The sequence below is a fragment of the Rhea americana genome, unplaced genomic scaffold (genome assembly GCF_003343005.1).
Source record: "Rhea americana isolate MKP2758 unplaced genomic scaffold, rheAme1 scaffold_6, whole genome shotgun sequence".
In the NCBI taxonomy this organism is placed as follows: domain Eukaryota; kingdom Metazoa; phylum Chordata; class Aves; order Rheiformes; family Rheidae; genus Rhea; species Rhea americana.
Window position 1 is genome coordinate 5,899,830 of NW_028186756.1, and position 20,105 is coordinate 5,919,934.

General features: G+C 40.5%; 1 protein-coding gene across 1 annotated transcript in view; it reads right to left on the minus strand.

Moving 5' to 3' along the window:
* The window catches only part of AFF2 (ALF transcription elongation factor 2), a 241,974-nt gene that overhangs the window by 27,948 nt on the left and 193,921 nt on the right, over positions 1-20,105 (minus strand). The window contains exons 10-12 of the mRNA XM_085319728.1: positions 5,610-5,772; positions 4,072-5,091; positions 1,833-1,957 (exon numbers count right to left, since the gene is read on the minus strand). Of these exons, the coding sequence (XP_085175854.1) occupies positions 1,833-1,957; positions 4,072-5,091; positions 5,610-5,772 (1,308 nt within the window). The remainder of the gene's footprint in view (positions 1-1,832; positions 1,958-4,071; positions 5,092-5,609; positions 5,773-20,105) is intronic.

Consider the following 20,105-nt stretch of genomic DNA (forward strand, 5'->3'; position numbering starts at 1 on the left):
AAAGGGCCTAGTTAAAGTCTGCCTTGGGGAACTTGCCTTGCCAGCATTGGGATTAATTTCTAGCTGGACAGATCTACCATTACTCCTGAATGAGAACATCACCATGGGGTTGAACACGTTCTTAACTAGTGAACAGCATCTTCCCACTGGGGGCTGGATCATCAGCATTTCTCAAAGTCCTCAAGTACAGACTTAGGAGTTCTCCTGAATGAAAATGCTGAGATTTGGGATAAAAGATGTTTAAATGGCAAAGGCTGYTTTTTAACATTTTACCACTGATGTGTTATTTCCCCCCATCCCTTTGAATAATTTATAGCTTCAGCTTCCCCTTTCTTCTCCTTCCCTTAATACTTAAAAATAATCTGAGTCTCTCCAGAAATTTGTCATCACACAGTTCAATCAGCTCCCTAAACTTTGGGAAATGGGTTGGTCTACATTCAGTTGAGTGTCACTGCACATTGCAGACCTGAATTATCAAATAACATTGCATTTGTGTGTGATCCAGATCTCAATCACTGCAGTGGGAAAGAAGTAGGAAATTTCTGTTTCACAACTTGAGGCAGATGAGAGGAAAAGCTAGCATATGGAAATAACTATTGATGGACACAATTATATTTTAACAGAGAATACCAAAGGCTTGAAAGCTCTAAGGAATCAGATTAATGACCTGGAAAACAAGCCCAAATTAAGAAACATCAGGTTGGGGGTGGCTCCTTAGGGCTTACTGGAGACAAGAATTGAAAGATTTTTTTAATGGACTGAGGAGGTGTTGGGGATGGATGATCTTTGATTCCCTCTGCAATATATCTTTGCTCATTGTATTTCTAGGAATGACAATCAGGCAACACCCATCACGATGTTTATTAAATGTGCAACATGTTACACACCACACCATAACTTACCTATCCTCTGCCTTTTCTAGACTCCCACTCTGATCTTATTCCCAGTGGTGTAATAAAGGGTTAATTCAAGAACTGAAGTTACTCTGTCACTACACCAGTATAAATAAAATGATAACCATTTTTATGGATTTTAAAATCCATGTGCTATTTTATAAATGATTTTTGAACTTTATCTAAATTCTAATACTACTGCAATGAAATGAAATGGTTTCACAAGCACATTGTGAATTTTATTCTTTGTTTGTCCTTGTGTGAAGCAGAAAGAAGTGCCTCATCTCAAAACTGTAAAAGCACAAAATTGATGACAGAAGGGAATTGGGCTCTTTGGTTATTTATAGAATGTTAATCTTGTGATTATAATAATCAGAATCATTATTTACGTGGTGCCTGTTTGCTGAAGCATTATAGCTATCTCTCAAAGACATTTTGAAAGGCACAACTATTTGATTATATGTCTGCTGAAATATAAAGTATGTATGTCTAAAACATCAAGATAGTCACCCCTGGCATTGCTATATATACAGTTAAAGAATAAGGGCCCCTGAAGTGAATGGTAAAGCCACTATTTATTTCAATAAAACTAAGAATTATCTCTTCAGAAAATGATTTAAAAAATAATTTCCAGGCAATCAAATAAAGCTCACTCCTAGTAGGATTCTCTCGCCATAAAGATGAAGAATGATGGGAGCAAGAAAGGACCTTGAAGGAATGAAGGATGGGGGGAGATGAATACTGTAGGATTGTGGTGGCACTCTGATTTCCAGTAGTCCATCAGAAGGATGAATGAAGCTCATTTAAAACCATGTGGATCCACTTCCCAATGGACAGCCACAGCAATGCCAGGTCACTCACACTTTCCCATCTGGCTCTAAACAAAGACATTTGTAGAACACTACCTTATGAATGTTATGGGAAAAAGAAGGAACTTACTCTTTAGTGCTGGTTAATCTGTGATTCGGTATCGGAGAGATACAAGGTGGGAGCAGGCATGAAGCTGAAGGGTCCTCCAGGCGCTGTTTCTTACTTTCAACAAAGGTATCCAGGCCTTCAGACTGCTTTAACAAAAAATATAGAACTTGAAAAATACAGCATCTACACACAATTTCTCTTGCCATTAAGAGGAGCTCAGGAATCTCAGTGAATTTCCTTTACAGTAGCAGCAGTTAAAATACTGATCTAAGAGAAGTGAAAGTCACCTGAAATCAGGGCTAAACGTGTTCCAAACACATGACATGAAGTTATATAATAAGTGGCATAGCCAGATAATTAGGAAGCAAAATGCCTCATGTTCTATAGTTATCTTCTGTAGTGCAATGGAATTTAATTAATAATTCAGATGGAATGACTTGATAGCACCAACTCTTATGCAAGTAAATAGCTTTTATTCATTGACTTAATGGAAGTCAATGGGAAAACTTCCCTAAGTAAATATTCCTCACAGGAATAAAAGGCTACAGGAGTGAACTCTAAGGTGTTAGTCAGTAACAGAGATAGCTGGTTTAATATTTGATTTGAAAGATTCCCTGATGCATGACTTCTGCGCCTGAACTGGGATGATACAAGCAAAGCTGATTACGGCTCTGTCACTGGAACCTCCATATCATCTTTCAAGCCCACTACTATATGGCTAAAATAAATCTTTTAATAGCATGATTTAGAAACACAAATCAGGCTCTTCCTACCCTGTTTTAACTGTTGATATACCCTGAAGTCATCCTAATTGGCTTGTTTCCTCTTGGGTAGCAACACATACAGCTGCACACAGCAACTGAACAGGCTGTTTTAGAGCTTAGCTTATGTTTGTGCAATTTCAGGGAGAGATTCCTTTTATTTTGTTAGCTTCTGATGTAGTCTCAGTTATTGAAGTTGAGCTTTCAGTTTTCAAATAATCTTGGAAGCCCAAAGTTTAGTTACCAATACCACACTCTTCCTCAGGATTCCTACTCCATCATACTGACACTCCACTAAGTTACCTAATAAGCATTTTCATATAATTAATATGAACCCTGGTGCACTTACAGATATACATAAACACTGACATGTATACATCCCTTTTTGCTTTCTTTCCCTCCTTTCTCCTCCTTTTTCCCTCTTGGGCTTTAGTGTACAGCTATAATATAAATTGGATAAAAGCCTGCTGAGTTGACTCGTGATTATTTCCACTTAATTCAAGAGGGAAGRAGTCAGTGCAGTGACTCATGTGGGTAGGGGCTGCCGACCCTCTGTCTGCCTAGCATAGTCTGTTTTTGTCTTGTAGTAACTCTCTCTTGCCTGGATTGCTCTAACTCAGCATTTTTATACAGTTGAGAAGTCTACTATAACTGACAGCTGAAGTCCCATTCACAATGATTTATAAAATTTGGGGTATAAAAATATGCTATGATGACTTCTCACAGGGAGGCCAGAGCACAACCATTTCAAGTGGAAAAAAAAACTACAAAAATTCATTTACGATATAAAACCTCAGTTTCTTCTCTGAAAACACATTTAGTTTGAAGTGCACTGTCATATCCCACAAGATAGGATACCCTTGGGCATAAATAACATAAAACTCATGATAAAACATAATGCCTCAAGTCAAAACATGCTTGCTTTCTCAGGTAGCTGCACAGAGAGAGCAGCTAGTTAAGCAAATGATATTTCTGTGAATCATGTTTGTTTATATAACAAAACAGTACTAAATTSACCAGGAGCATAAGCAAGCAGCATTCCACTGACTTTAATGAAACTACATCTGTTTAAGCCAATGGTGAGAAAGCCTTAATTCTGCAGACAATAAAATCCTGCCTTCCTAATAGTAGTCACATTTTCTGAGTATGGTTGAACCTTAGTAATCCGCACAAGTCATTGGGAGTCCTTCTGCAGATTAACGGGTAAGTGTGCAAACACAATGGAAAAGCTTGTAAGGTAAATCTCAGAAAATTTACTATCCACTGACTTTGACAGTTGGAGTTTGTTTCTTAATAGTTTCTGACGTTAATTCGTACGGTACTTGTAAATGTATGTCCCTCGTAGAAACCATAAAGCCTCAGTGCTATGGTGCCCCTAAGAGCCCTGTGACTACAGCTGAGCCCTGCTGCACGTGCAGCCACGAACCACTGACTGCAGCTCCGACCTCGAGGACATACAGTAATCCAGTGTTTTCCTTTGAGTAATGGAAATGACTTACCTTGTGTTTCCTTTTTGATTTCGTGGATGGTTTTTCAGGTGCTGGGGTAGGGGACTCTCGAGACGGTCGTCTGTGTTTCACATTTGCCTCCCTTGGTTCACTTTTCACAGACGTAGTCTCAAAAGGCTCTTGTCCAGGTATCCTAGAGAGTAAACTAAGGTCTATTTTCACCCAAAGAGATTTGACTTCTTCGTATTCTCTCAGTGGGGACAGGAGTTCATTTTGTACGATTGGGATAGGAGAAAAGAGCTGCTCCTCCAAATCATTGCTGGTCTGGTCGATGGAAGTGTTACTGCCATTGCTAGTTAAACTACTTACGCTGAGGATGTTGCTGCCAGAGTCCTTCACTTTGATGCCATTGGTGGGCCCACTGCAAGCTGGCAGTACCTTAGCCTGCAAGCTCTCCTCCTGGTCTGTATTTGAGTCAGAAGTAGATGAATCGGTTTCAATGAATTCCCGGGATTTAGGTACAATTTTGCTGGGGCCTCTGTACTTTTTCTTCTCAGAAGTGAGTCCTGTGTTGGTCCGTGGTTCTTTCCTTGGAGCGGTCTTCCCAACTGCTGCTTTAGTTCGAACCTTTGGCTGCTCAGGGGGTTCCTGCGTGTCTTTTTCTTTGGGAGTGTTGCTGGTATTATTTGGTTTGGGCCAGTTATACTCTTCTACACTGGAAGTCCTTTCTACCTTTTTGGGTTGCTTTTTCCCAGTAGTCCTTTGTGAAGTTGGCTCATTATGAGCTGGTGACTTCTGCTTGGAGCTTTTTGCCTCTGGGGTTTTCTGGGCAACCCGTGGTTTGGCTTTCTCTCGGATGGGACTAAGGATCGCCCGGTCTTTGGAATCGGTCGGGGGCAGGCTGCTGTTGAGCTTCCCTTTGCTTTGCCCTTCGGTCTGCTGGTTGCTTTGCGGCTGAGAGCTGGCCTCGCTGTGTGCYTCATTCTGGCTGTTGATGATGGTCTTGTTGTGGGGGTTCACTTTATTTAGCCATTTATCCAGCTGCCATTTGTTTGTTGAGGGGGGTTCAGGCTGCAGTTGGAAGGAGCAAATCTCAGACAGAAGCAATGCTTTTCCCTTTAAATGAGGGTGTTTTTAACAAACCCTTTTATTTCAGTGAACTAGTGGTGACTGCTAGTTTTATGGGAGTATTTATGGAGTATTTATGGTTAATTAGGCTTCCTTATCTGGTTTACAATGTGGCCCTGGAGAAATTCAATACAACTAAAAAGTTTAGCTGGTCCCTGAAGATACAGTTTTGTCATGTTGCCTTTCCTTAGTCCCAGCTGAATACTATGTCAATAAAATCTTTTCTAGCTACTGRCAAAAATCTAAATATTTCTTTAAAGCCATTCAAATGCAGGCCAGAAGGATTCTTCCAAAAGCTAGAATGACTATGTGGGTCATACATGTAAAACYGTAAAGGCAGAAAGAAGTAAACAGCCCCATAGAGCGCCGAACTTCAGCCTTTTGCTAAGGGGGAGCAGGAGGTGGTTTCTCTGCATGTCCCTGCCCACCCTGCCGAGGAGGAGCTGAGAGGGTGGCCTCACCTCCGGCGTGGCACTGCGCGACTCCTCGTTGCACTCGCTGTCGCTGGAGCTGCTCTCGCTGTCCGAGTCGGACTCGGAGCTGCTCTCCGACTCGCTGGAGCTCCCGGAGCCGCCGCTGGAATGGGCCAAGCTGGCCGCGTGCGCTGCTGGCACCGGCAGGCCGCTGCGGGGAGAAGAGCCCATCGCTTCAGCACGTGTTTTTTAAGYGTTCCCTTCGGGAAAGCTACCCGGCGAACCTCGTTCGCACCGGCCTTCCTCAACCGCAAATCCCTCCGCACCATCCCAAGGGGCCACTTTGCTGTCTATGGACCAAAGGAGCTGGCTGGGTTTACGCTTCATGGGACACACTGACCATGGCATTGATAATACCATCATCACCATCATCGTCGTCGTCGCCAAAGGAGAAATGCGCTAGTGCCACAAGCTGGAGCTTATTAGCCCAATGACTGCAAAAGCTAACAATCACATTTAAATAATTTATTAGTGGAAACATGGTTTCTTCATTTTTTACCAGTTCATCTATAATTTATGATCAAAGGAAGGACATATGAGGTAACTCATATCGGACAGGACACTTTAAAAATTAATTTTAATGAATACTTTTACACTGTGGTGTACTGAAACTACATATTTTTGACAACTCTCTAGGGACTGCCCAAGAAAATTTTTTATTTGCAGCAGCTTTTTCTCTCATGTTTATGATAATGCAGTGAGAAAATGGAGTTCGTGTTAAAAATACGCCTCTCTACAAAACCTATTTTTCAGTGTGTTCAGTCGTCCTCCAAGATGTACTTATTAGCAGAGCACTGCGTGTCATTGTTTTCCCTCAACATTTATTTCAAGACTGAGAGGTTGGATGACCCCTGTTTTTGGTATTATGGATTTTTTCTGGTCAGAGTCTTTATAAACTAATGTTTAATTTTATTTTTTTGTCAGGGAGCTAGCCATAAGGTTTTATGTCTCTTCAGCTGATCTATACAGAGTCTTTTTGATGATTGATTTTAAATTTGCGAAGCTGACAAAGCAAAGTGTTTGAAAATTGACACCATTTGCTAGTTCTCCTTTATGGATATTCAATACTTCACCTTAATATATCATAGCATGTGTGTGTCCCGCACTGAATCATCAGGAGAAGCCTAGGAGTTAAATTATAAAACTGCTTTGCCTTCATTGCTACTATTTGCTTTTCTACTTTTCTCCAAGAAGGATTCAAATGACCTGTGTACATGCACTCCTTCATCCTTCCAAGCAAAATGATACGCACATCAAAATGCTCTCTTGAAAAACACACTAACCAAGAAACTGGAAGCTGAGAAGGCCAGAAAAAAAGCTGGAGTCTGATCCTGCTCCACTACAGCCTTTAGAAGTATTGCCATTGGCTTCCGTGACACTAATATATGGTTTTTAATTTCTTCTTATGCTAAGCTACTTTCTCTCTCCCTCCTTCCCGGTAAACCTATCCCTTACCCGGTGGTTGGTACCATAACTGTCTCTTTGAGCATTGCAATGGCCCTGCAGTGCCCATTGCCAAAACAGCTTGGTGCTTCAGGGTGCATTAATGAATGAAAATTACTCACTTGGGTAATTGCTACAGACCACTACCTTTGTTGCTCATTAGATGCGTACACTTTTTTTTCTTCTTCTAGAGGTTCTTCACTCAACTGACTCTGATGCAGCTGGTTACAAAATTTCAGTTGGAAGGAAAAGGTAAATCAAAGGAAGGCATGATTTAAAAAAATGAAAATTTCCTAAAGTATTATGGAAAAATATATATTGCTGAATTAAAACAAGGATCCTACAATTCTTATTTAATCACGTTTAAAAACCATTTTTCCACTCTCTTTCTTTTTTTTTTCTTTTTTTTTTTGTTTTATCCCTCCTTTTTAGTGAAATGGAAGAATGTGTAGGGAAATGTATTTTCAACTTTTTAAATCAAAAATATAGAGCCAGAACAGTGGAGAAGTGTGTGTGTGAGTGGCCATTTGAATTTTAATTTATTATCTTGCTATTTTGTCCTTGTATTTTCTATACAGAAAACCCTAAAAATTGATGAAATCTGAGTTTTCCTACTCTATTACACTCCTCTGTAGGAAGGACGAGCAGGGAAAAAAAGAGATAAATCTTCAAAGATTTTCAAACTGAGTTGGAAAACATAGCATTTGCGTTCCGAAAAATCAAACTGAAACACCACCCTTGAAAAAACTGTTATACAGGGAATGATCAGAACAATGCAGCTACAATATGGAAACATCAGAATATTTTTTCTTAATTCTGTGAGCTTCGCCGGTTTCATTCCTGTTTTCTGTTTTCACCCCAGAATGGTAGGGAAGCGAACACTGCAACCCTGATGTTTCCTCCTCCTCGCTGCAAATCCACTTCCCGCGGTCGCCCTCGCGAGCAGYGAGCTCCGCAGGCAGGGAGGTGCTCAGCTGCCCCCGGCCCTCGGAGCACCCAGCCCCGTGGTACGAGCCAGCCCCTAGAGAGCACGCGTTACTCTACCTAAAGGCAGAATAAGGTTATTCCGCCTAAAAAAATGCTCTGTGTCCAGTGCTTGGAAATTTGCTCTCGTTAAGGTATCTGACTTCAGGAATACCAGCTCTCACAGCGGCTCAGCAGAGAAGCCAGCCCCCCTGCGGCAAGGGCGCAGACCTCTCCAGCCTTTAACTACAGCCTCGGCCCTCGGCACGCTGGAGGCGAACCTGCCCGTGGCCGGGACGGGCCCACATGCACAACAGGATTTGGCCTGTAGCAGGCTGTAAGTGTCYGACACAGAGCTCCGAGAGCAAGTACAAACGCTGCAAATAGACGGCAGCTCCAACCTGGCCTTGTTTTCTATCTTGCTGCACACCAGCCTTGGAAAAGTTATCATATGCCAAACATTACTGAGTAACACAGCTCAGCAAGCTTGCAGGAACCAGACAGGCTCAAAATAATGTTTTTCATACAAAACACAATGAGGTCATATTTGTCTTTCATCTGGGATAATAAAATTATGCCTTGGCTACACAGGGCGGTTTCATGCTGCAGACAYCATTGTTGAACTGGATTTTTAAAGTAGAAGTATTTACTTTTCATCATGTAGTTTGAGCATAACTCTGTTTGTATGCATTGCAATGCAGTCAGGTAAGACCTGAAATGCCTTTCCCAGCATCTCACAAAGCTAAAGATAGACAGATCCTGCATACAGCTACATGCACAATCAATTTCTAATAATGCTGTTCAGCAGAAGAAAATATACAGACCTTTCCTACCACACGAGACAAGCACATGGGAAAGAATCCTTGTTTCCAAGAAGAAAATAAGTTTAATGGAGAGATTACAGGTCTTCTGCTTTTTTTCTTAAATAAAAAGCATATAGTAGTTAAAAAGAACTTGTTGGTTTGCACCAAAGGCTTCCTCAGCTTTAAACTTAAATCATGTGTTTTCAAAGATTCTGGGACAGATTCTGCAAATACACATTCAAGCAGCTGTTACACAAACAAAATGGGACTTCTTCACATCAGTATCAACTACATGAACTGGGGGTTGCCTCTCTAAGAGACTTTCAAAGCAAGCTTTGTTGTGTTGCTAAGATCCTGGCAAGGAATGCCAGCCCAGACAAGGTTTAAAATGGATTTAAAGCATTTTATCATCAGACACAAGTCCTCAAAGTGACGAAAGGGGGTAGGAAGCACTGATATATGAAACTCCTGAATTTTTATTTCCCAGCAGGAGATGAGCACTCATATTGTYCCTCAGTGTTTGCACGGACAATGTTTTTATTTCATTTGAACTGAAAAAAAAAATTAATAAAAACAATACTGCACAACGGAACACAGCATTATTTGGGTAAATAATGGCCAGAAGAAAGCCAGTTCATTATTATCACTTGGGATGAGAGGCCCCTACCAAGACCAGTGACCTGCTGTGCTGGGATCTGTGTAAACACATGATGAGACACAGTCCTTGAGCCAAAGAGCTTGCAATCCAAACACRCAAAACAAACATTAGAGGTATTATGATCATCCTCATACTCAGGGCAGGCCTGGCAAACTCCGTAACTGCAAGGCCTTTCTACCATTAACGGGAACATCAATTTGGTCCAATTTTTTATTCTTTCTCCATATTTCCTACACCCTGCGTGCTCCACCTGAGCTGAGTCCTGCACTATAGTCATGCATGATCTACCTTGACTCACAACAGGGACTACATGAGTGCTATATGGGAGAAAAAAACCCACMCGACACAGCAGCAAGGCTTCCCACCCTCCATGCTAGCTGAATGAGCAGCTGCTCACCAGATCCTCCCCAGATCTGGCTCTCCTCTACTGCGGTAGGATGGGAGCCACTGGAGTGACACCTCTGCTGTAAGCAGGAGGAGAAACAGATCTCTGTCGCCAGCAAAGCCCACCATGGCAATGCCTCCAGCTGCCCGCAGGCAGATGAGTAAGCATTTCTGGTTGCCTGACTGRTATTGGGCAAGTGCAGTAGATACCACAGACCTGCGCATCAGGGAGCGAGCTGGAAGGAAGCCGTTCTGCTGTGGTCACCTACCACCCTTCTTCCTGCTTCTGCAGTGTGTGACACTTGCTGCTCGGCAGCGTTACTACGCGCAGCATGGGCACAAAGCGAGAGATGAGAAATGTCTCGGAGAGGACAAACACAAGTACCACCAGTATCTAGCAGTGGCTTTCTGCACTTTTCAGTTCAACGTTGTGAAGTGCAGAGCTGCCGAGAGTTGCAGGTGTGTGGCATCTGTCAAGRGCAGGCATCAGAGCCAACTGCTGACAGTTCCTCGTGGGGAATGTATCAAGCTTATCAAACACACCAGTAATCTTTCTTTGGCTGCTGTTCACAGATGTGGGTGATCTGCTTAAATTTAAGTGTCTCCTTTCACTTCATCTGTTTTTGTAACTCATGSACTCCTTTTCCAATGCCGACTAAAGCAGACATGGCGTTATTATACGTCTGGATTATTAGGCCACAGAGGAAAGTGAAGCCCAATACACAATTTACACTTTTTGTTGTTGTTGTTGTCATCTAGACTGTTATTATATTATTTTCAACACATCGTTTACTCTAATACTGTAATAAATGGTTTTCAAGATTAAACCTGGTAGTTACAACAAAGATAATGTGAGATACTAAAACTCATTTCCCTCTAGTAAGAAAAATAATAAACTTTTTACTCTGTAAATATATGTGTAAAAGAAATGTGTGATTCAGACTACTACAGGAAAACTCCTCAAAGAACAGAAAATTCATAATAAGTCCTTAGATAGCTGCCTGAACTTTTCACCAATTAGATGCAGCCAGGTTAATTGCTGTGAAGAGAATTTGGCAAATTGGCTATGCTCTCCCACAATAGGTTTATTCATCCCAACCCTTCCTTTTTAGGGTAATGATGAATTGGCCACTTGTTCCATTGCTCTACCCAGAAATCGAAATGTAAACTTTGAGAAAGCAGGGCACTGCTGGGCAGTGGGAAAATGTATATGGGAACTGACCAGTGAGTCAACAGTATATCAATGCTGCCAATGTATTTTCACAAGAAGCTGTGTTCTACAAAGGCTGCTTTACTGAACACGTCTAATTGTAGGGAAAGTTCAACCAAATGAAATAGGGAAGGAGGAAGGTCTGTACTCAAAAAGAGGCTGCAGACTAAAGAGGATGGTTGGTCTTCCTGCTAAGGCACTGGATTGGGGCTCGGATGAATTTTGCTTTGTGTCTGAGAAGAAATATTTCTGTGCATCAGTTCCTGCTGAGTAAAAGGGGGATTATGTTGCCTACCTTTATCTGACTTGCCTATTTAAACTGTAAAATTTCAGAACAAAGTCTCTGATTGCACAGGGAACCTAAAAATGGGGACCCAGTGCTAAGATTTATGTGCACTACAACCAAGCTACATCATCTACAAAAGTACATTGTAACCTCGGTCTTGGGGGAGGCTATTGTTCTCCCTCTCACTACACTTTATTCTGCTGCAGCTTTTCAGAATCTAGCCCAATTTCTCCTCCAGGAAGCTCATTTCTAGAGAGAAACAGTATGAACATGAAGGACATGAGCAGGAGTCACCGGGGCGGCTGCATTCTGTGTAAATGTTCAAAAGCTGCTTCATTATTCTAGTAGAGAATAATAGAGCAGCACCTTGCAGATTAATATTTAGTGTCAGAATTTAATACCATAACTGCTCAATAACGAAGTTTTATTCCTCTTCTCTCCTTACTCCATTATCAGGAAGTAATATTCTCCTTTAATTTGAAAGAGAGCTGTCTTTTTTTTTTTTTTATAATGAATTGTTCATGTCTATATCTTTAAACTTATATATGACTGCCATTAGATTGCATTTTAAAGAAAATGATTGCTCTGAATGATTTGTTCACTGTCTTTCCATTGGTTAGTATTAAATTATTTATCACCAGGCTGGTAGGATTCAAATCTAAACTTTCAAAGATCAGGTTGACACAGGAACTGAAAACCGGTATCAAGCCTTTTTAAAATATTAACCAGCACCCAGGTACAATGAAATGAAATAAGGTGTGGAAATTGTTACTTTAGCTAACATTAGTGCTCATAATAAGACATCACCTCTGATGGCTCTGTCATGTCAAAACACATGGAGAAGGAAAACCTCTATAATATGCTATTCAGGATGTGGAAGCCTGCATCAATCCTGAACACGTGTAATGCAAATATGAGTTCTAATTTATTTTGAGGAGGAGGGTAATTTACAAGACGTTGTATGTAAAAAGCCACATTGTCATTTTATAGTGTTCAAAAGTAACTGTTTTAATCAAAGACTGTTTATAACTAGGTTGATAGAGTTACTGAAACAGATTTTTTTTCACATACATACAACTCTTTTATACTTCCAGCTTTAAAGACCATAAAAAAGGATAGTAAAGATGAAAGAAATAAAAAGAATGACAGAGCTAACTCCTATGAGCCACAATCTATGTCAAAGCAGAACTAAAGTGATTGACAGCTTGCATTAGTAATGAATAGAGTGGGGAAAAGCTGCCAAGAATCCATAACAAGGTCAAAGCCTTCCAATAAAGAATTACATTAGCCACAAATCCTAGGTGGAACTGTGCATATACATCTGCAATGTGACTTTAAGCATGGTACTGTTTCTACTGTTGAATTTTATTCTGACCTTTTTCCTGGTTTTACTGCTAGGCTACAGTAAGCTCTGACTCTTAATCACACCTACGTTAAAGCGTAACACATCAAACTGCCTGTGAAATTATAAAAAACAAATAGTGGAAGAGGAGGAATTTTAATGGCACATCCCTAACGGTGCACATAAAAAACTTTCTGAACTATTGGTATGGTAATAGCGCTCCTTCCAATTTCACAGTGTTCTTATGTGCGCTTGACATGGAAGGGAATTTTGCATATTAAAAGCAATTTTGTATCCATGATTTGTGCATGCATCACCCTGCTCACCTCAGACTTTGGAAATAATTTTGCGAGCATGATATTATGCAGAGAACGCAATGTATGTAGACTTTTTGATATACAGTATTTTGGTGAATGGATTCAAGTGTCAGAGAGTATTACTTGTACTATGGCCTGATGTGCTACAGTTTGTTTGGCATCCAGAAGAACAAGAATACGATCTGTTACTTAGAGACTCCAAAGGGCCCCATGTGATGTAAATGGAACCATTTTATTATATCAATATTGCCATACTGAATCAAGCTGGTTATGAGTATTGATACATAGAAACGGATTTATTTTCCACAAAGGAAATGTGGAATACTGCATCTTTCAGAATGTTTTGTGGATCTTCTGTGAAACTTAGCAAACAGGTACATATTTACCCCTCTAGTAATCCATAATTTAAAGTGAACATAAAATATTTTTTGATGAGTCACTTATTTGCACTTTGATTTTACTTGTTTCAACAAAAAATCCACATGTGCTCATGATAAAAATGCTTTCTTCTTCTCTGAAGTGAACCTCTAAAAGTAAAGCATTGGCCTTTTTTCCTGATCATGAATGGCAGGAACTTGGATACATAACACTGTAAATTAACTATACTATTCAGGTCTGACTCAGCTGTAGTTCAGTTCTAACAGGGAATAGGATTTACCTTAGGGGGTCCAGTGGAACAGGCCTGGGAGCTATGGGACCAAGACAAATTGGTGGAGATGGGACCACATAAAGCCTCCAAAGTCTCAGTATCTCCAGCCTTGTCTAATAGCCAAGAAAATATAATTCTAACATCCTAAGCAACCGATAGAAGAAAACACAAGAAGTAAAAATTTAGACTCTCTATTCTTCTGTCTAATGTGAGCTCCTTCTACTGCTGTTGATTTTTGCTGGTTGTGTAATACACTGCTTGATTGATGAAAAAAGTATTCAATCAATTTAGGATTAAATATTGTCTTGAAGGATCTTATGTTAAGGATAGAGCTAAATCTTTAAGCAGCATCTGCTGCTAATTATGACCTACATTCATGTTAAGAAAAAAAGGTGCTTCTTTCAGTGATAAATAGGCCTGAAGATCCTTCACAACATTCACTATAAATCACAAAAGGCCATTAATAAACAGTCAGAAAAAATGACAGTTACTACAAGAATCTGCTCCTATACTTTGCCTAATACTATCAGTGTCATGTTTAAACCTGACATCTTAAATCTTCTACATGAAAACCCTTTAAGTCAAAAGGCTCAGCTATTTTAAACTGAATCTTCTATGCCTGTTATTTTGACTGACAGCAAAAGGAAATACAGAACCTTTAATTTTTTAACCTTATCTGGCTAAAATCAGCCTTTTTCACCAACATCAACATAAAGACAAGATCCTCGGCACCTCCTTCTTGAGAGCGCGTTGGGAACCAGGAGCTGCTGCTGCTCCTGGGTCACCTCCATGGTGCCATGTCGAAACCAGGCGCRCGAAAGCATTGCCCCTCCTGCATGCAAGCTGAGGGCAAGTTTGAAGCCAGCTTGATTTAAATGGAACAAACTAGTTGGGATTGCCAGGAGGAGCACTTGCAGCACTGGACACCTTCCAGAAGTGTTGCCTGGGTGCTCTTCCCCTTTGTAACACTATCTACCTTTTTAATCCAGTTTGGGAGAAACAGGGATGCGGGTTCCCCTGCATGAGCAAAGGTAGAGCCAGCTACAACCTGACCTGGGAGAGCTGTGAACAAACAGATGTATTCCCTGAGAGACAGCCAGGACAAGAGCAGTGGAGTGACTGTAAATCTGAGGACAAAGTACATTTTGTCAGTAAGGTACTAAGACAGGCAAAATTTTATCTATTTTTTTCAATAAGAACAAAATAATCTATATCAGGCTTTAGGATTAGTTAAATTACTTGTTTACTGATTTCAGCTGTTTAAAAAAACCTTCCAGCTAAGAGGCTTTTATTCTGTATACTCATGTTCCTGAATTGAAAAAAAAATGGATTTTTCAACATTAGCGCCATCTCTTTTTCCTCAAACCAATGAACGGTTCTTGTATCATCAGCTATGATTYGTCCAAGGTCTGCTGACAAGCCAGCATCAGGAAGGCCCAAACCCCACATGAATACATAAGTAAATAAGCAAAGTTCATTCTCCTTTGCACTTTTTATTGTTTTAAACTTGATAATCATTCCTTTYGCAAAGTGCAAATGTGCTCTTCACACAGCTGCCCAGGCAGCCTCAGCCTCTCCATACTCTGGTGTAGCATGGTGGGTAATACCCTGTTATAGGAGACCTGAAGCTCTCTTGCTCTTTAATGACAAAAATCAGGGACGACATGTCATTCTACCAGCAGGGAAGTAGAGAAGTATTTACCTATTTATTTTCTACAAAATCGTCTCTAATTTTTCCTCTAGTATTTGGGATACCACGGATAATGCATCTAAATTAACCAAGGGTAGAGCTCCAAAGCTAGCCCTGTAGTGGCAGGGAGCAGAATTGGTCCAAGAGGCTGAGCAGAACTGACTGCTTCTGTAGCAAGCCTCAAAGTTAAGCCTCACCAGTGATAACACAGCCAGAAACACACAGGGAGAGATGCAGAGACTGGGGCTCAGACCTATAAAAAGGCTCACTCTGAATTTCAGATCAATACTGTGCTGGAGTAAGAAGACTACCTGGCTGATCCCTCTCTTCTTTTTCAGAGCAAAATCTACAGGGCTGGGAGAGCCAGGCTGTAGATTTACAYATACCAATGCCAGCGTAAACTTCTTGACTTTATGGAAATATTTCCTTGTTTACTGGAGATACTGATCCTGCAGACTCTTTTGCTATGTAAAACCACATGATGCCTTCGAAACCCTGGAACAATTTAGTATCCTATCCAATACTTCATCTCTTTCTCTGCCTTTCAGATGAAATAACATCCTTAAATATTCCTGAGAGTTGTGCAAAGGCTGCTGAAAGAAAACAGAGTGGCAGCATGTTCCTCCTACCACACCGAAGTCAGGCTGGATTCCTGCACCAACAGACTGTCAATAGGAGTTTGACATGGGCAGAGTTTTGGAGCTGAAAACTATACTTGCTACTTTTGAAGTGGAAAGGCTGTTATTTTTGAATCTGAATTCATAAAACATCACTTATTGTCTTGGTTACAGATGGACTCAGAATCCCACACTTGGCTCCAGAGTCTGAATAACTCATACTGCATTTCTGGGGTTTGGGTTCAGGCCCATCTTGAATATAAATTTAGAATGAAAGAAATACATGCAAATACCAGGCATATTACAAGACACTGCCAGCTGTTTTCTTCCACTTACAAGAATGTTTCTGAGAAAGCAATCATTTTTTTTTTTTTTAGTATATGGTGGAATACAGGAGTGATGACAAGCTGGTATCGCCAAGTTCAATGTGAACCTGACCTCGTTCTTGTTTAGGATGTCTCTTGTTCCTGACGCCTGCCTGCCTAGGCCTTTCAGGCCTCATTCTTTATTAGGTTTGTTGAAAAACAGAACAGTGTGCTCACAACCTTTTTTGGATCTCCCCTTGAAAAATATCTGTGTTCTATCTGTACTTAAGTAACAGCCTGCTGCTCATTTTCCAAGAAAATCCATGCCAGAAGTCCAGATAACATTTAACTTACAGACTGGTATACCCAGAGTTGGCCTTGTGGGTCATGTTCCCAGCCGAGTAATGGACTCRCTCTATTATCACTGGCAAGTCTCGCAGGTTGGAATTTTCAAACAAAAGCAAACAAAATCAACTTTTGTTTTGTGATTTGATTATTTTTTAATGCTACAGTTTATTCATTCTGCTTTATTAATTTGTTGGTCCAATGGTTTTTATGTGCTGCAATTCAGAATAGGTCTCTCTCTAGTATCATGTTTTATATAGATATGGGAAATGAAATGCAAGTCTGATACAATTATGGTTGTATGCCATGCAAGGCAATACTGTAAACATGACGACAGCCTAAAAAGCTGCTTAGCAAAATGATCTTAATATACAAGGCAGTGTGAAAATGTAAAAAGAATCTATAATGACAACAAAGATTAGCCATTTGCTCTCTAACCTTATTTACAGAAGCAATCAGAGGTATTCAGGTCGAGTTAATGACCCTGTCTCCAATTAATTCAATTGTCTACAAACAACACTGATGCAGTGGTTGTCTCAGAGTCTGCCACAAAGTCTCCGAGGGAATACACAAGACTCCATTAAAAGTGACAATAATAATGCATTTATTACTGAAACACTATTGTATTATACATAAATTCCTGATGTTAAATTATGCTCCACGTTTTAACAGAAATTCAATTACTGAAATAATAAAAAAGACGGTGTATTTGCCAAGTGCTTGGACTATAATTTGGCTGCTTAGTTACCAGCAGTTGGCTGTTTTGCAATTTCTTGTTCGTAGAGTATTTCTTTGAATAAATGCCAGACTTTTTCATACAAATTTCATGAACAAGTTGCAAAATGAAATTTTGAGCTTTTGAATCCAATTATARAAGACATAACTAAATCTATTATTGAAAATATATTCTTGAAAGCCCTTCTTGCTGTTGTTCGGCTCTGTATAGTAATTGAGGTAAGCACAGGTGCTCTTCATTATGGGCCATTGTGCACYGTCTGAATTCTGGGAACTGAGGAATTCAGCTGGTTTCAACTCTGTTTGTGTGAATAACAAACAGGCATGATTCTGAGGTTGTTTGTACAAGCTTGCACATCGCTCTTCCGGGACTCCTAAGACACCTGCTTACCCTTTTGAAGCCAAAACAGTATCATTTAGGTCCTGGCTATACTTTCTGCAATGATTTTGCAGGAGCAACGTATTTCCCCACCCCTCTTCCCTCAGGCTGTTATCAAGAAATACGAACAAAAGAAAACAAGGATTTAACAATTATCTAATAGAGTGGGGACAAGAGAAGCTTTACAGAAGCTTTTTGGCTTGTTGAGATTCAGGCAAGGAATATCTTGTGAGAAAAGAAGAAACTGACTCTCATACTTAGCTTTATTCCTTCTCCTAGCCAGTTTCCTGTGTCAGACTGTTAAAATAGATTTTTATTTTTTCCTAGCACCAATCTGTATTCTCTCTTTGGGGCTTGGCCATATATTTATCTTGCTAATGTCTCACCTATTGTCTATAGATGTTTTACACGTAGACATGAAGAGATGTGTGCAACTTGTATCCTGCTACGTGAGTGTAAATGAAAAACTGCTGACAGTCTTATTAGATCCCATAGGTGTCTGTAGCCATATGGCATAGTGTCCTGGTTCTTCAAGGGATCACAAACGCTCACCTCTGCATATTTCAAAAGCTTCTGTCTCTACTATATATTACTGCTGACAGTGATTATTTACTTTGCACTTTTATTTATTGATGCATTTCTAGTACTTATCAGCGGAGATGTTATCAAAATATCTGAAGATGGGGGTGTGTTTGTGTGGAAAAGGATAACAGCCGAACAGCCCATGCAAAGAAAACATGGAGGGGTAGTTCTTGTCTCTTGCAGTGTTAAATTGAAAGACTTTTTCTGACACTGATTGCTGTGCAGCTACAAATGCACCAGTTCAAGTACTTYTGGGAATACAGCAAGCTGATGCAAGATGCTGTCAGACAACACATTGCAGAGGCCAGCAGGCACAGAAACTACTTGAGCAGGTAAAAGATTCAGATATAATTCAACATCTGCACTATAATTTATCATAACTTGTTGTAGCAAACAAAGTTAGATGACTTACTCTTTGAATTCAGCCCTCTCAAAAGTTAAGTGCAGTTATTACAGCAGATTTTAGTGCTGGTTGAATGCTGGTTGAAAGCCAAAMTAAGACTCGGAAAAGGGAAATAATTTCACACAACACAGCAACAATTACACAAAGCCAACCGCTTTCCTGAATTTCAGGAAAAACAAGCCTATAAGAAGGCCAGGGTAGCAGTGGGCTGCAGGGCTGCAAAGTTTATTACATTAGGAACTGGCTGGCACCTCRGGCTCCCAGGAGAAACACTAGAGAAGACCACACTTAATAGGAAGAGCCCAAGGAGTTCTAGGGAGGGCTTGAACTGGCAGTGAGGGACAAAGGGAACAACCAYATTCACAGTGTCCCTCTTCACTGCTGAATGGCAGAGTCCTGCTTAGCCAGGGAACCAAAGGAATCCAGTACAGAAAGGGAAAGATATTTCCTTATACATGTGGGAGCAATTAGCCACAGATARAGAAGGGAAGGGAAGGAGAAGGAAAACTGAAAARCATACACATCAATCCAAAAACACTCCAAGAAATTCARGCAAAGACAACATTATTATAGCAGACTAAACTGAATGAGGTTCAACAGCAAAACCAGTACATGCAAGAATGAAAAACACGAGAAGTTTTGCTGGGGAAGGTGGACACCAAAATTGTAGTCATGTTTTCAAGATCCAAGTCAAATAAGGAGCTGATCTCCAAGAGCAACCACAAAGCTACAGAGTTTGTACGCAGGTACAGTTTGTCATTTGAAGTGTGCCACGTTTTAATACACTAGTGTCAAGTATTTGGGGTTTAGGCTTGTTTTAGTGGTGACTCTAAATGAGGCTTATTTATATTCTGCAATTTGTAAGCTAACAGTAAACTAAATTCCTGGAAAGAGGTAAGTATCAGCTCTGAGAAAAACATTGCAAGTCTCTGGGAGAAAAATAGCAAGTCTCTGGGAGTAGGTGCAATCCTAATTTTTTTTTGTATCTTGTTCAATTTGTATATAATCTTTTAGTGCAGCTATGCCCCYCCAGCCCTTCCCAGCACTTCTGCAAGACAGTAAGTAACAGAGACTCAGGAATAAGGTACTTTCTGTTGACCTTGCTCAGCTTTGATAGCTGCTACTCGCAAAAAGGGGAGCTGCTGGTCATCTGAGGCAGTAGAGATGTCAGGAGTGATAGGCAAGATAGCTTGCAACAACCCTTTCTTTCTTTCTGGTGATGCCAGCACCAGAATGAGGTGAGACAGACTCTATCCTTTAAAAGGAGATAAGTGTGAGCCCTTGCCTTTTTGTAGGGGCTAGCTCCACAGGCCTGGGGCTCTATACCAGGTCTCAGACTCATCACCACAGTCCTGGAATAAGACAGAAGAACC